A 15,366-nucleotide genomic window follows, 5' to 3' on the forward strand; every position below is an offset into this window, starting at 1 on the left:
TCATAATTGTCATGTCACATATGACAAAACAAGATATCACTTTATTTTCTCTACGTAAATTTGAGGTCAGTACTTTTATTAGTACTTATTTATTTTATTTTATTAGTTAAGGTGCCATTGAATATCACAGCTTCACCTAGCACCAGTTTTTGACTGTGGTGGCATTTATAGCATCTCAATGAGTATCTGGGCTACACTGTTTTAACTACAGCATTACATAGATAGGGAGGGCTAATGAATTTCAGACATTGACTTCCTATATGTAATGGTTTGTTTCACTTTGTTTTTTATTCTGATAAGTGTAGTTAAATTAGATATTCAACAAAATCATCCAGTTTTGAGGCTGCATTGGAAAAAGACAGATAATTTCCATAACTTTCTGGATTGTCATCTTCATTGAGGTGCACTAGGGTTGTTCTGTGTGTAAAAGAAGGGTTAGTAAAAGAGTAGTGCCTACTCTGAAGAACCTGTGACTTACGCAGATAGAACAAATGGAGTGGGGTAAAAAGAAAAGTCCGGTCTTAGAGGTGGCAGAATGTACTTAGAGGGAAGGTCTCACTATCCCAGAGGATCACCCAGGAGCATCTAAAAGATTCTGAAAATGAACCGGTGTTCTTACAGACAAATACTGTGCTTTAACTGGAAAATGGTCCTTAACTCTCATATGCAAAAAGAAATCTGGAAATGAGAAGGTGTGTTAGGCTTCTCCTGACTACCAGCAAGGAGCTACCAGGTGGTAGACACTGGTTTACAAGTCTAACCCCTTCTGATGCTAAGTATTTGTACATTTCCTTTGAGGAGTTGAAATTTATAAGCATCAGTTGTGCTCTAGAAAGGAAAATTATATTTAAAAGGCTGAATTAGAATTTAAAAAATTGAAATCGATAATGTTCCTGAAGGTGGTGTGGTCAAGCTGGTGAAATCGATGATCATTTTCATGCAGGGAAGATTTCCAAAATAAGTTATGTTTCAGTTTTACTTAGCACATTGTTGCTTTTTTGCATGATAAGCCACTACAGAATAAGTTGTACCCTTAGCTGGAGCATAGGAGCAGCCAGTCAGCCCTCCTGCTGACCAGAGGCAAAATCTGCTCTACTGTGGTAGCTTAACCTTGCTGATGGAGGCAAGGCAGAAACCACCAGTGAGTTTGTGTCCTTGAGTTGGTTACAGCCAGTGCTCAGTGCTGACCTGTTAGACCTGGTCCTTTCACAGAACAGAGTTTCAGCATGAAGTTGGCCTGTCAATGGACTTGGCCTATCAATGGCAGAATGTAAAACAAATGCTTAAATAGTTTCTCTTCAGTGTTTTAGACAGTTTGGAAATGTGTACCCTGCAACAGCAGTGTAAGCTTAGCTTTGCTGGCTTCAACAGTGCGCTCTGCTCAGCAGCCATTTGGAGAGAAATTCTTTGTTTCTGCCAAGGAAATATTGATGTTGGTGAGAGAGAAGTGATGAATTAAACCCCTTTTCAGCTCTGGCAGGAGGTGTGCTGCAGTTGCAGAGCAGGCAGATGGGCAGGGTTAGCAGCCTCTACTTTGGCATTTCCCTGCTGTGCTCAGGGTTTTCCACAGGTGACAGTGGTGTCCAGCCTGTGCATCCACCAAGGTGTTTGACTTGTGCGTGGGGAGCTGGTTGGTGCTAATCTTGCTTTTAGTCATTTGCAAGTTGGAAGCTGGCTATTATAAGATAATGGTGAGGATTTTTATCCTACTCCAGATTCAGTCAAGTGGGTTGAAGGCTAAAGTGCCTCCCTTCAACATATAATTCCAAACTATTACTTCTTCAAATCAAGACAATAGTAACACATGCCTACATGGCCTACATTAGACCTAGAGATGTAGATTTTCCAGTGGAAAAAGAAAACAGAAGCAGGGTTCATGGCATTAGTATCTATAGTATGTTTATAGCTATTCAAAATATTTTAATCTGCTACAGGTGCCTTGTTAACCTGAAAGGAAAACAAGTATCACTTTGGAACTTCTTGTCCATATCTCCTGCCCCTAGAAAAACCCTATTTCTAGATCATAGTGTTTCAAATGCTGAGAAATACTGATTACTGATTACTAATTTATTTGCATCCATGTTGATTAAGCAACATGGAACTGCTGCTATATTAATAGTAATTTCAATTTACATTACTTTAAAACGTCTTTTTTGGTAGCAAGCATTGCAAGAACATGGAAATGACAGTGGGAAATATGTGGATGCATGTCTGTGCATATGAGTTGTTTTAGGGAAAAGAAACCAATTAGTTTTACAAGAAGAGTAATTAAAAACTCTTTATGCTGCAGCTCTTTATCTTTTCTCTCTGAAGTAACAGACCAAAATTACATAATTTTCTTAATTTAAGCCGAAAAAAGAATTATCATTTGGAATGAAGGGGGACTTTTCCTTTTCTCAAGGGAGATATAACTTGGCGAAGTTCTAGTCTTGGAGAAATCGCTGTAGTGAGTAGAAATGGGAACCTTTGTAATGCCTGGTTTGTGACAGTAGTGATGCCCTTCATTAGAGTTGACCTGGTATATGATCATTTGGCCAGATGGCACAGTGCAGGGAACATACTTCAAATTTTTAATGTAGAAAAGAAAGCTTTCATCTACTGTTACAGTGGATCATTAAAAAAACGTCTAACTCCACAAGGTATAGTCCCCCCAGTATTTCTATAAACAATTGAAGTAAGTTGGATCTCAAGGCGCAAAATGCCTCTAGGAAAACAGCAGAGAATAATTTATTTAGAAATTTTTGGAGATACTTTGGGTTAGGAAGAAAGACTCCTGATTTAATGGTAATTTATTTTTTCTTTTTTTTTTTTATTAACTGTTTTAAGATGACAAGTTTTCAAAAAATATAATGGATTATAGGTGCTTGAATGGACTATAAAATTAGTTTTATATGAACAGTTCAGTTGATAGCAAATTAACACTGTCTATCCTTAAACACATGCAAATGTAATGGAAAAATATATTGTAGATTATTTGATGTACTTTGATTATTTGAGACACTTTGATGTGCCTTACAATTTAGGGAGGCACTTGGGTCTGCTTGCTTCACACTTCAGAACTTTTCCCTGTAGTCAGAAAGCTGAAACTATTTTCTTTCCAAGTAAAAGTCAGGTCTCTTATGGGTAAAAACAGAAGCCTCAAACACAACCCCTCACCAACAGTGTAATTTAAAAAAAAGTCATATGTATTGAAATTAAAACCAGAAACGTACATGGCTGGAGTATCTAAAGGTGCTGTTCTGCTCATTTGGTTCTTTTGCACTATCCATAGCACATTTGGATAGCTCAAGCAGCAAGTGGCAGTCTTTAGAGCTTGGCAGAGTTGTACTTCACAGTAACAAAGAATTGGACTTCTGTGCTTTAGTGTGCCATTAAGCTACAGTCTCACGTTTCAGTGCCTGGGAATTGATTTACTGATTTGATTTTCTGAGACATATGGTGATAATAATAATAACAACACTATATAAGCATTATTTAAAAATACAATAATATACCAGTATTGAATCTTTGGAAAGCCAGCACCAGCCAGTGCACACACAAACTGCCATCATTTATTTTAGTTTAGTCTCATCCAGTTTTGAACAAATGGAAATCAATACTGCTTGTGGATATCTGTGGCTAGATTGGAGAGAGAAGTGAAGTGGCATTGTTGCCAAGAACACTTTGTACAAGAAAACACAAATGTATGAATTTATGTATGTTTCTCTTTTGCCTTCCTTTTCCAGGATCTTCTAGTACGTTGTACAAAGATAGGCTTTTTATAGTTATTATTGTGATGTGGGTGTCCCCTATGTAAAATGCATGTGTTTTATTCAATTTTAACATAGAAATAGAAAGTGAATGCTTATGAAGTTCAGTGCCTTTTTTGATGCTGCCTGGTGCATGGAATGATATCGACTTTAAGCCTGTTAGAGTCAATAAATGATGTTTTTTCTTTTCAGATATGTGTCACAAAGATGTCTACACGGAACTGCCAGGGAATGGATTCAGTGATCAAACCTCTGGATACAATTCCTGAGGATAAAAAAGTTCGGGTTCAGAGGACACAGAGTAGTTTCGATCCGTTTGAGAAGCCAGCTAATCAAGTGAAGAGGGTTCATTCAGAGAACAACGCTTGCATTAACTTCAAAACTTCATCTGCAGGGAAGGAATCACCCAAAGTCAGGCGGCACTCCAGCCCCAGCTCTGTAAGTGCACAGTCCTGACACCTCTGCATGTCCAAATGGTGGAATTACAGGCACCAGATAAATGTTTTCTTGCTTAAGAAGGGATTGTTTGCTTGGAAACAACAAAGAAAAAGATCATAGCTGCTCTTAAATGTGTTTTCCGTATATATTTGTAGCGTTATTAATGAAATAAGATCAGAAAATAGAAGTTGAAAAATAATATGATTTGTGAAATTCCTTTCAGATGTTAGTTAGGGTGTCTTACAGGATTTCTAAGCATTTTCCTCTCCTTATCCTGGTATGTCATTACAGCTGCTATAATGTTTATGCAGCAAATTTGGCAGTGGGTTGCTTATTTGTGAAGAGAAATTCTTTCCCATAAAGTTTAAGAAGCCACATTAATTGCCTTTTTGATTTTTAGATTTTGGTTTTAGAGAAACAGATCAGATTTTGCAGATTTTGTTTACATTTGATAATTCTCTTTTTAAAATCAAGTAGTAAAAATAACATTTATTTCCCTGTTAGAAACTCCGTGAGAGAGAGGAAAGAGAGATAAATAACAGAAGGGTTTGGCAACACATCATAATAGTTTTATTCTCAAGTATTTTGAAAGAAACTAGATGAATAAAATGTCATGTCTTTAATGAATAATGCCCAGAATAGATTTCCCCCAAAAGACCTTCAAAATTATTGAAAAACTATTTCTGTTATGCTTTGGCAAGAAAAATCCATAATAATGTGACCTTTGAGTTGAAAACTACAGATCTAAGTAGAATGGATGTAACACTTCAAAATCTTACTTGATGCAAAAAAATGTAAAAGGTTGATTGCTTCTTCTTTTTTGTTTTCTTTCTTTTCTTTGTTTTGCTCTATCTTCTGGACATCTTCTGTCCTCCCTACAGAAGTTTGACTGAAGCCTGTCAAACTTCTGATGAGACATGGCAGGAGATTAATTTTAATTTTCTGTAGGTGAGCTGTGTTTAACCCATGTGAATTTAGCGGGTAAGATGTCACACCTCCCGGGGACTGTCCTTTTTAGAAAAGGTTACATTTTAAAATGTAACCATCTGTAGCAAAAACAAATTTCCTTTTTCATCATCACTTGGCATTGTATAGCTGCTGCCAAAGATGTCTCTAGTGTATTCCATTTAAGTCCGTGAAAAGGAATTCTTACCATAAAACTTTTACAATCATTAAGAATGGATGACTCTATTTGCACTATGTTTACTTGTTTGTGATGCCTGATTATTTTTTGGCACCGAAACTATTAATTTAAATGACTTTTTTTTTGTAAATCTTAAGTATTTTGTGGTATTAAGTCAGTCCTAATCTCTGCTGTTCCTCTTAGAAGCTGTTACTAATTTCTGTTAATGTTTTTGACGTTCTTCTGTCAACACTGAAGGGTTTCAGTTGCTTTGCTTCCAGAATTTTTGAAGCAGATGTTTTTGAAACTGTATTTTTGGCATCTTGTTCTTTTCCAGAGGGCTGGCACTCTACTGCATCCATGCAATCTTCTATGATCCCAGTATTTTCCTATATAAATTATATTAATGCTTCCTCTACTAGTATGCTGCTGGTTAGAGCCCTAGCTAAACATATGCTTTTGGTAATCTTTGTCCACGGTGACTCACACAGACTTGCTGAATACAGGAGGTGCAAAGGAATTTCTTGAAATATAATTCTTATTTCTCAACTTCTATAATTCTCTTTGATTTTTATAGCTCTCTTTGGTGAACTCAGTTCTTCTGTCTGCTTGGAGGCACTGTTAGTAATTTTTGACTTTTCCTCACAAGGAAGAACATGTGGAATGATGAAAGTGTTCATGCCAATGGAGAGGGAAGAGCAGTTCACAACAAAAGGTGATGTTAACCCCCTGCTGATCAGGTCACCCGTGGTCCTTCCTGGCAGACCTGAGTTCAGCCATCCAAGGCAGAGACAAGATCAAGATGCTTTATTCCCATTCCCAGAACCTGAATACATGGCTTCAGGCAGTAGATGCCCTGATGCACATTTTATTGAGTGATGCCCGTGTGGTTAGTTGCAGAAATGTATCATTCCGTGGTTTTGAATTATACTTGATTTAACAAAGGGTTTAGGGTTTCATCTTTTTTTTTGTAGCCCTGATGTTGTCTAGTACATGCCCTTGCTACTTGCTCTTCTGACCATTACATCTTTTTCTTCCATGTCAGCTGCATATTCTCCCTTCCTTTTGTACTTGGTTCTCTGGAAATTCTCCTCTTGTACAGGTTATACCAGTCTGAACAAGCATTTCAGTTTCTGTAAATGTTCTTGAACATGCTGTGCCCTCTGGGTCATAAGGGCTACAGCTGTGGAGTTATGTTTCAGTCTCTGCTTTCTGTAAGTTTTATTTTAAGATATTCTGATAGAGAGATGCTACCTTCAATTTGCACTTTCTATGCTTGATTAGTAGAGGAACAGAATTAGTGATAGGCTTCCATTTAGTCTTTTGCTTTCATCATTTGAAGTCCTCTGTAGCCATTAGGTGTGGAAATGATGCCTTACAGGAGGTACCTGGGTGAGGCTTGCAGTCTTCATATCACTCACTGCTAATGCTCAGGTAAAAGTCCTTTATTTGTCTCAAAAAAATAACATTTTTCAAGATGTGACCTAAAAGACCTTGTTTGTAATGCCCGGGAGTGTTAGTTTCTGCTTTGATTAATTTCAGCAGCTTTTTCACCTCTCTGACAGGTATCAGTTTCAGTGTTTGGTAAAGATCACAAAATACTCTGCAGGTGGTACGTTGCCCATTTTGTGTTGTCCTTACCTTTGAAATGTGCTGCACATTGTGATGAGAAAGATGAAACACAAACAGAGGTTTGGGGAAGCTGGAGCTCCATGATCCTGCCCACAGACTGTCACTTGGAAAATAAATCTCTTGCTTTTGAACATGAAGTATTTTTCTGCAGTTAATGTCGCACCTCATTGCGACCCGGTACAATTCCTGTGAAGTTAATTAGTGCAGTAGTGTACAGACAGAATTTAGCACTCTGTGTTGTTCTTGTACGACAGGCTTAATTTTTACACTTAGAATCTTTCCACCTTCTACCCTTGTTTTGAACATGAGAAAACATCATAGACAGTGATTTCTGAACTGCTTATGCTGATTGAAATTGTATGTTATTATGGGATGAATTTTCCAGAAGAACAGAATTATTCCTTTATCACATCAGCGTAGTGGAAAACTTGGGAAAACTTGGAGATAGTGAAGTAGGTGTTTGCCTACCTATCAGCCACTGTTAGAAGGGAATTTGGCTTGACAAACCTTTTCTCTGATTCATCCCAACACTATATATATATATATAAATACATATAGCTATAGTTGTGCATACTTATCCATCCCTCTCTGTCTATATCTTCCTAAAAATCTCACACTGAGTCCTTTGTCTACCAAGGCAAGAAAATGCTTTTCTTTTCTCCTTAGATGAAGAATAGGAAATACTACATAATAAACTAGACAAAATTTAAAAATCACAACTGAAAAGCAAACAGGTGCCACTCTTCCCCAAACAGTTGGTTTTAAAAGATGGCTTGACTCCAGTCATCTGAAAATTTTATTTGAGATCCCTGTTCTTTAGACACATGATCAAACTCTCCAGTGCAAGGTAAAGTTTTGGTGTATTCAGAGTACACATTTTATACACTAAAACAGTACTTTGGCACCATATGTAAGTAGAATATTGCAAGCTGTATAAAGTAGCCATCTGCTCAAGATTTAGTTATGTAGTAATACACATCAGTTTGTTCTCCTTGAGTAGCTTGAGTTCCCTGGTGGTGAATTTAAATGTCATGCCCAGGTATCTGTTCCTACCTGTCAGCTACTTTTTAGAAACAAAATCAAGCAAAACACTAACATTCTGCTAACTCAGATAAATGTAAAAACTCCAAACATTCAAATAAAAATAATTGGATAAGCAATGCTTTACTGCACTGAGTTTGCACTCTTTTTGGGAGAGCAGCCCTTCTTCTGTTTCTGTATCTTTTATTAATTTTCAGTCCTGATACGTGCAACTTTCCTCCCAAAAGTACAAGCCAAAAAGCATGAATCCTATAATGATTCTACTAATCCTGTTAGTGCATTGAAAATTAATTGTGCAAGAAATCTAGCTTTAAAATAGACAGTAATGTCTGGATTTTTTCCAAAAGTTAGGCATCATTTCTGTCTGCCCAAATAACACTTGCTGTGGCATTCTTGCCTCCCTCCTCTTCAGTATATGCAACATTCTCCAGTAAGGAACTGTTAGGAGCAGGTAGGAACTGTTAATTACTAGGGTAACTGCACCCTTCCTAGCTGATACGTTTTATGGAGGTAAGATAATTTCAGAGTTCCTTGTAGAGAATGGAGTTTTCTTTATTAGCCCGAAGGAAGTGTTAATAATCATTAACCTAAAGGATACTCTCTAGATAAAAAGGCAGATAGAATGTGAGAGTTGAGCCAGCTCCTGTGTTCTAATAGCCTGGAGAATAAATGAACAGCTTTAAAAACTGCACCCTTCACTGAGAGCTCTATGGTCGCTTCTGCCCAGGTTGCTCTTAATTTCTGGCTGTGTGTTAAAGAGTTAGGAAGATGCAAGAACAGAATGGGATCACAGAGTGGGAGAACTGAGACTGAGGCTTACTTTGAATGCTTGAACATCTTTGTACCCCTTGAACATTGCCCTAGAAAACAGTTCAAGTTTCAAGATATGGTCAAACTGGCTTATTATTATAAGTTGCATACAACCTTTAATTAGTGTGAAAACTGCATATGGTTTTGTGACAGAAGATTTACTCTTGTGAAAAAGACAAAATGGTTAAAAAGTAATTATTATCTTTAATTCTTGTGATTTAATCTCAGTTGAGCTTCTTGGCCTGTGTTTTACTTTGAGGTTTCTCTAACAGTCAGTTTATTTATTTTGAGGTATAAAAAAGCAGATACTCACTTCTGATTTTCTTTAATTTACAGAGATACTGTGAAAATTGTATTTTTCTCTTAATGATAGTTTTATATTGAAGTTTAATATCCTCCTGTTTAAAAAAAAAGGATCTATTTAAAACTTAGACTCGCGAGTGTGACAGTTAAGTGTGACATTCACAAGCTGTTCTGCAGTTATGAAAAATGCATGAGAACATAACCCACACATCTTCTATAGGAATAATCAGGTGATTTTCAGTGTAATTTTCCATTAAAACCTCTTTATTACATAGATGTTGAAAAATTCTCAGAAAGAGAAGTGTTCAGGTGGTGATGTAGTGCAAGGATTCATACTGCAAGACCTTGGATTAAGCCTCTTATTTCTCTTACAGGCTGTATCAGTGAAACGGCCATTTGAAACAACCTGGTCAGAAAAGACAGTTTCTTCTCATTTCTTTTTTTTTTTTTCTTTTTTATTTTGAAAACTCTCACGTCAGTTTGAAATACTAGCTTCTTCTATTTCTGTACTCAACATTTTGGCATATTCTTTCTATCCTTGTTACTATGATCTGGATTTCCTTCACCAGAGGGGAAAAAATATCTAATCTTGGTTACTGCAAGCCATGCTGCTAAAAATGCTCACTTCTGTGCTCAGTGGTGCTCTTAAACTAATCTAGCACTGGGAAAAATGTTGGCCGATAATAAGAAAGCTACCTATTGAAAACTATTTTCAAGGAAAGTGAAACATGAAGGCAAGCAAGCAAAATTTCCAGTGAGTTTCCTGAAGGGAAAGATCTGCATTGTTCTGTGCTCCAGTTGCCAATGTCCTCTGGGGGATAACATGATCTACCACAACCTGTGCTGACTTTCACAGTGACTTGGGACTATGATCTTCAGAGCCATAAGGACCTTTACTCTCTTTTGTCTCAGTAATTAATTTAGCTTTCCCATTTGAGTTCTTTGAAAAGCTTCTCCAGAGCATGAAAGTTCACTTTGAAGTGAGTTTTCCAGTTGTATCAATTTCTTGCTGCCTGGTTGTTTAATTTTATTTAATTCTATTTAACTTTTTGCTGTTATGTAGTTCCATCTTGGTCACATCTGCATCTAGGTGTTGGGGTTTTGTAAATTGGGGATTTTTTTGTAGCAAATGAGGAGCTCTAACATGGAGCAACAGACTTCTTTAAGCCTAAGTGGTCCCAGTGATGTTTAGTATGTAGAAGGGTTTTCAAGCACTGGAAAAGGCTTTCCAAGGAAGTGGTTGTGTCACAATCCCTGGATATATTAAAAAGGTGTGTATAGATGTGGTGCTTGGGGACATACGTGGTGGGCTTGGCAGTGTTAGGATTAGAGTTGGACTTTGTAATCTTTAAAGCCTTTTCAAGCATAAATAATTCTATGATTCTCTGTTGGTGTTTTAGAGGGTTTAAAAGCAGTAAGAAGGAGCAAGAGAAATGGAAAAATAATAGCTGTAGAAGTATTGTAAGGTTAGATCTTCAAAAAGAAGCTTTGAAAAAACTCACCAAAATACATGTGTTCAGCTAAAACCAGTACTGTTTTCCATTGAGAAATATTGTCTGGGTCAAATTGGGGGATTGCACCAGTTAGTAAAATACAGGGGAATTTCCTGTGAGTCTGCTGCTTGTGAAGTCTGGCAGTGGCTGATGCAAGCACTGATGTGCTCTGGATATGTCTCACTCACTATGTGTATTTCAGTCAACCACATCCCAGGCAGAGTAAGGGACTCCTGTGATTTAACAAACACAAATCTCTGTGTATATATATTCCTAGGTATTTGGCCAGAAGGAATAAAATACTTTGGAAGAAGAAATTGTACTTAAAAATGGATTTTCTAGATTTGATTTTAATATTAGTATTTAATAAAAAAGCTACCAACCTTGCTGGAACAAATAATATTTTTTGTTTTATTTATTTGAAATCCGAGTAATGATATTTATATCTATGAAGCTGAGAAAATGCCCATATGAATGGAGGACTGTGATAATAAAGGAAAGTAGGCTGAAATAGTTATAGTTTTCAGCAGTTATATGGAATTTAAAATTATTTAGATTCCTTGATGTAGATTCCTTTACACTTAAAACTTAAGTTTTGAAGAGTTATGCATTTTTGCATTCTTTCTGTCTGTCTTCACCTCCTTTATAATCCAGAAATAAAAAGAAATATAAGAAGTGTCGGAACTTCTTAATTTTTGTATAGGCAATTTGTAATTAGAAGTTTAAATTAGTATTTCATTTTTTAAAAATGGAGAAAATGTTGGGGATATGGTAAAGCTGTCCCTTCATTGTCTAAAGTAATTACAGTATGATGAGTGTTTTGGCATTTCATTAAGAAGTATCATGCAAATTATTTATATTATTATATATATTCTTTTGCCTTAGAATTTATTTAAATCTTTTTTATAAAATCCCACGAAATGCTTTTCTCCACCACATGCCTTCAAAAATTGTAAGCCTTATAAGATTACAGATGCAAGGAAAACCAACATCCATTTTCACAAAGGGAGATGTTGTAACAGTGGTATTTGCACCACTTAATTAGTGGCTTGTTTGTAGTTTCTTTTGTCTTCACTCAGAGGCAGGATTAAAAACACGAAGGAGATGAATTTTCTCATGTTCGGGCTTGGTTGTTTATTAAATCTTATCTAAAGTACAGAGAGTTCAGCAACACTTCCAGCTACCAGCTAGAAGTGAGCAAAATGGAGGTGAACCTAGCTAGTTACAAAGTCTCTTAAAGCTAAGCAGCCCAATAGAGAATTAACACCTATATTATTTATACTTTTGACCCAATAACCAAACTCCTGTGACTCACAGTGGCGGCACTAACTGCTCAACCAGAAACTACTACCTGAAACCATGAAGAAGAGGGAAGAAGAGCACAGAAAGGAGACACCACCCAAAATCCTCCATCTTGTCCCATACCTATCACTATATTATAAAAACCCCAAATTCAAAACCCTTCGCCATGTGAAATCACACACTTCTATTTTAACTACACACCCATGACTTTATTACTCAAATTTGGAAGCCTTCTCCAAGGTTTCAGGTCAAAGGCAGTGTTCTCCAGGGGTCAGTGCCAGAAAGCACAGAAAGCTCAAAAACTCCAGGTTTCTGGGATCCAACAGGATGTCACAGTGGAGAAGCTGGGCAGTCCCGTGTGACGGTGCCGTTGGAGCAGAGCTGGGCTCCACTGCAGGGGTGCTGTAAGCTGGGAAGGGAAGGTGCCAGCCTGGGCTTTGCTGCACTTGAGCTGGCTCAGGTGTGGGGTTTGGGCTCTTTCTGGGCTCGTACCCAGAGTGAGCAGGCACTGGACAAGGGGGGGTGCCAGGTCATCCTTGCTGCTACAGAGCTGAGCCCAGGGCACAGGGCTCTGGAGTGAACTGTCCTCCCAGCCCAGCCAACACCAGCTTTTAGAGCTTTGCCTGTTCTTGGTGAGGATGCAGCAGAATGAGTCAAAAGTCATGACTTTCAGTCTGTGCTTCTGGCAGCTGAACGGAGGAGAAACGAGCTTGAGGTTGTAGGAATAATTATTGTTGATGATTTACTGTGTGGTAATGGACTAAAGGCATCCTGTTTCCTATCAAGATCTTAGGGCTTTACAAGTTGTTGTGACCTTTAGATTATGGTTTCCAGAGGTAGAGAATAAAAGTAAATCTCAGTGTGAAAATAAGAATGGATGTGAAACACATGTATACATGCTGTCCTTTCTCTGTCTCACTGTGAGGGAGCTAACAGTGAACTATTCACTGTTAACTAGGGCAGCATTTCTACTCCAGACAAAGCTACTCACTGTGTGCTCATTGCAGCCTGCAATTTGGGGAATACTTTGTGCTCCCTCTTCGTTATATGCAATACATTTAAACATCTAACCACTTTTTTTCTGAAGTTTTTAAATGTTTTTGTGTTAGTCCATAATTGGATAGCTAAATGAGAAGGCTGCTTGTATAAGTATTTTAGTCACCTCTATTAGTGACATCTATAATAAAACTGTGATTAAAAATAAAAATCCTAAAATTTGTTTTTAACAAGATAGAATGCCTTTTTAAGCACAGATTGGAAGCCAAGAATATTACTGCCTTATCTATAATGAAGTGTTCCAAATAATGTAGCAGGAAAAAGATCTGAGAGTTTCATTATGACAAATTAGTAAGTCTGCTAATACTTAGGAATTGGATAGCAAAATAATAGGTTGTTGTTTCTACTGGAGAGAGGTGAAATGGCTCAATTTTGCAAACATACCTATGTATGTCCTTATGTCATTGAATAGAAAGCTGGAATGTTGACATCAGAAAAAGGTGTATAGTTGCCAAAGTGCTAGAATTTTTGCATAGGGCAAATGAAGAATAGTTGAGTAAAGAGAACATTTGCATTTTCTGGCTAATGGTTAATTGGGTGTGGTGGGCAAGTATGAGGCATCAAGTCAGCTTACCTGAGATGCCCCTGCCTATTTAAATATAAGCAATTTTTAGGGTCAGTTGATTTAAAACTTTCAACCATGGCTTAGCAAGAATTTACACACGTATGTGCCCTGTACTGTAATGTTAGTTTCCTTTCAAAAAATGGATACATGAGTACTCTTTGTAAATTAGACATAGGATCCTGAATGTGAAGGTACCATGTGCACAGCTGCACACAGCTCATCCCATCACAGCTCAACCTTAACCACGCCAGGCTTGCTTGTCTGCTCTTCTCTGTAGTGTTAACAAGAGAACTGTCAAAGTCACTGTGTGTGATTTGAGTATTAGTGCTGACCCTCCAAGCTTTCTCTATGATCTTTTGGTTGGTTTAGGACAGGAAGGATGTCTGTCTAAAAGATATGTAGGTAATGCTGAGGCCAGCTGCAGGTCAGTTTTTTACAGTGTCCATCTGGTCTTGGAGAAAAAATAAAATTCCCTTTCCTCCCAGGCAACTAGAAAATGGAGAAATGTGGGAAAATAGGATGCACTTCAAAAAAGTCAAACATTTTCTCTGAATTTCAGAGTGGAAAGTTTTAATGTCAAGTGTATTTCTTTTTTTGCAAGTTGATTTGTTCTCTGTTAGGGCTGTATAAAAGGGGGGGGGTGAGTATCAGTCTGTCACAAAGGCCAGCTGAGCTATCTGGCCCTTTGAGCAAGAATCATTCCTTAGCTTGGTTCAGTTTTAGACTCTTCACTTAGACTGCAAATATTAAGGATACAGGACTTTTATGAATGATGTAAAATGTACATTAAAGTATGATGTGATTATATCCACATCTGAGGACTGTAATCATAATTCAGAAGATGACATCATTAAAGATGCTTTCTTGTAGCATTTTGACCACTCTCTGAACAATGATTGATTTAATGGGACATTGACTACTTAGAGCGATGTTCTTGGACGGGCTTTAGTCTAAAAAAATAAGAAAGAAAAAAAATGACTAAATAGCTTTATTAATCTGATTTTATAGGGCAGAGTAAGGCTGTTGTTTAGATCTCTAAACATAGATAAGATGCTTTAGTTGTTAATGGTGTTTTCTCTCTATGAAGTGATATATGTGAAAAATAGAACTGTCTCTTTGATTGAGAACAAAATCCTTCTGATAGATCCAGTGATGTAAGTGTATGGTTGATATTAGCAACTACTATCTGGTTTATTGAATAAATATTAATTTCTTTCCCCCTATTAATTACTTTTTTGTTGTTGTTTACTGAAAACAGGCATGTCTGTGAGCCTTGATAATGATATTTGGTCTCTAAGGCTGAATCAAAGCAGTTAATGTTATGGGTGCAATGCTGAAAGGTCTTCTTTTTTGTTTTGTTTAGCCTACAAGCCCTAAGTTTGGAAAAGCAGACTCATATGAAAAACTGGAAAAACTAGGGGAAGGGTCCTATGCTACAGTTTACAAAGGAAAAAGCAAGTAAGTGGTATTTTCTTTTCATTTAATTTTGTATGTAAATGAAGATAAGCAGAAAGTATCAGCTAATGTTGCTGAACATGTACACAGATCCCTGTGAATCAAAGGGCTACTGCCTGCCACATGCTCTAATGAAAGAGGCTGGGACCATATTGCACAGGTGGCCTCTTGCCTTCACACCAGAACAAGATGAGGTTCTTGTTAATCTGATGGTTTTTTTGCACTTTATTGTTGTACTACTTTCTTGGTATCCATACCAAATTAATTTCTAGGGGTAAAGGCAAAATGTGCTGTCAAGTAGAGTTTTATGATGGTCTGAGAGCAATGCTGAATATATGTGATAAGTTGTTCATTTTTGTTTATCATTAAAAAACACTAATAAAACAACATGAAGGGAAT

The 15,366-nt window shown here is 37.1% G+C and overlaps 1 protein-coding gene across 15 annotated transcripts in view; it reads left to right on the plus strand.

Moving 5' to 3' along the window:
• The window catches only part of CDK14 (cyclin dependent kinase 14), a 405,136-nt gene that overhangs the window by 78,124 nt on the left and 311,646 nt on the right, over positions 1-15,366 (plus strand). For all 15 annotated transcript variants that reach the window (XM_088161472.1, XM_088161466.1, XM_088161458.1 and 12 more), the window contains 2 exons: positions 3,942-4,187; positions 14,876-14,970. In XM_088161472.1, coding sequence (XP_088017598.1) covers positions 3,942-4,187; positions 14,876-14,970 — 341 coding nt within the window. The remainder of the gene's footprint in view (positions 1-3,941; positions 4,188-14,875; positions 14,971-15,366) is intronic.

This window comes from Sturnus vulgaris, chromosome 1 (assembly GCF_052056855.1).
Source record: "Sturnus vulgaris isolate bStuVul1 chromosome 1, bStuVul1.hap1, whole genome shotgun sequence".
Lineage (NCBI taxonomy): Eukaryota > Metazoa > Chordata > Aves > Passeriformes > Sturnidae > Sturnus > Sturnus vulgaris.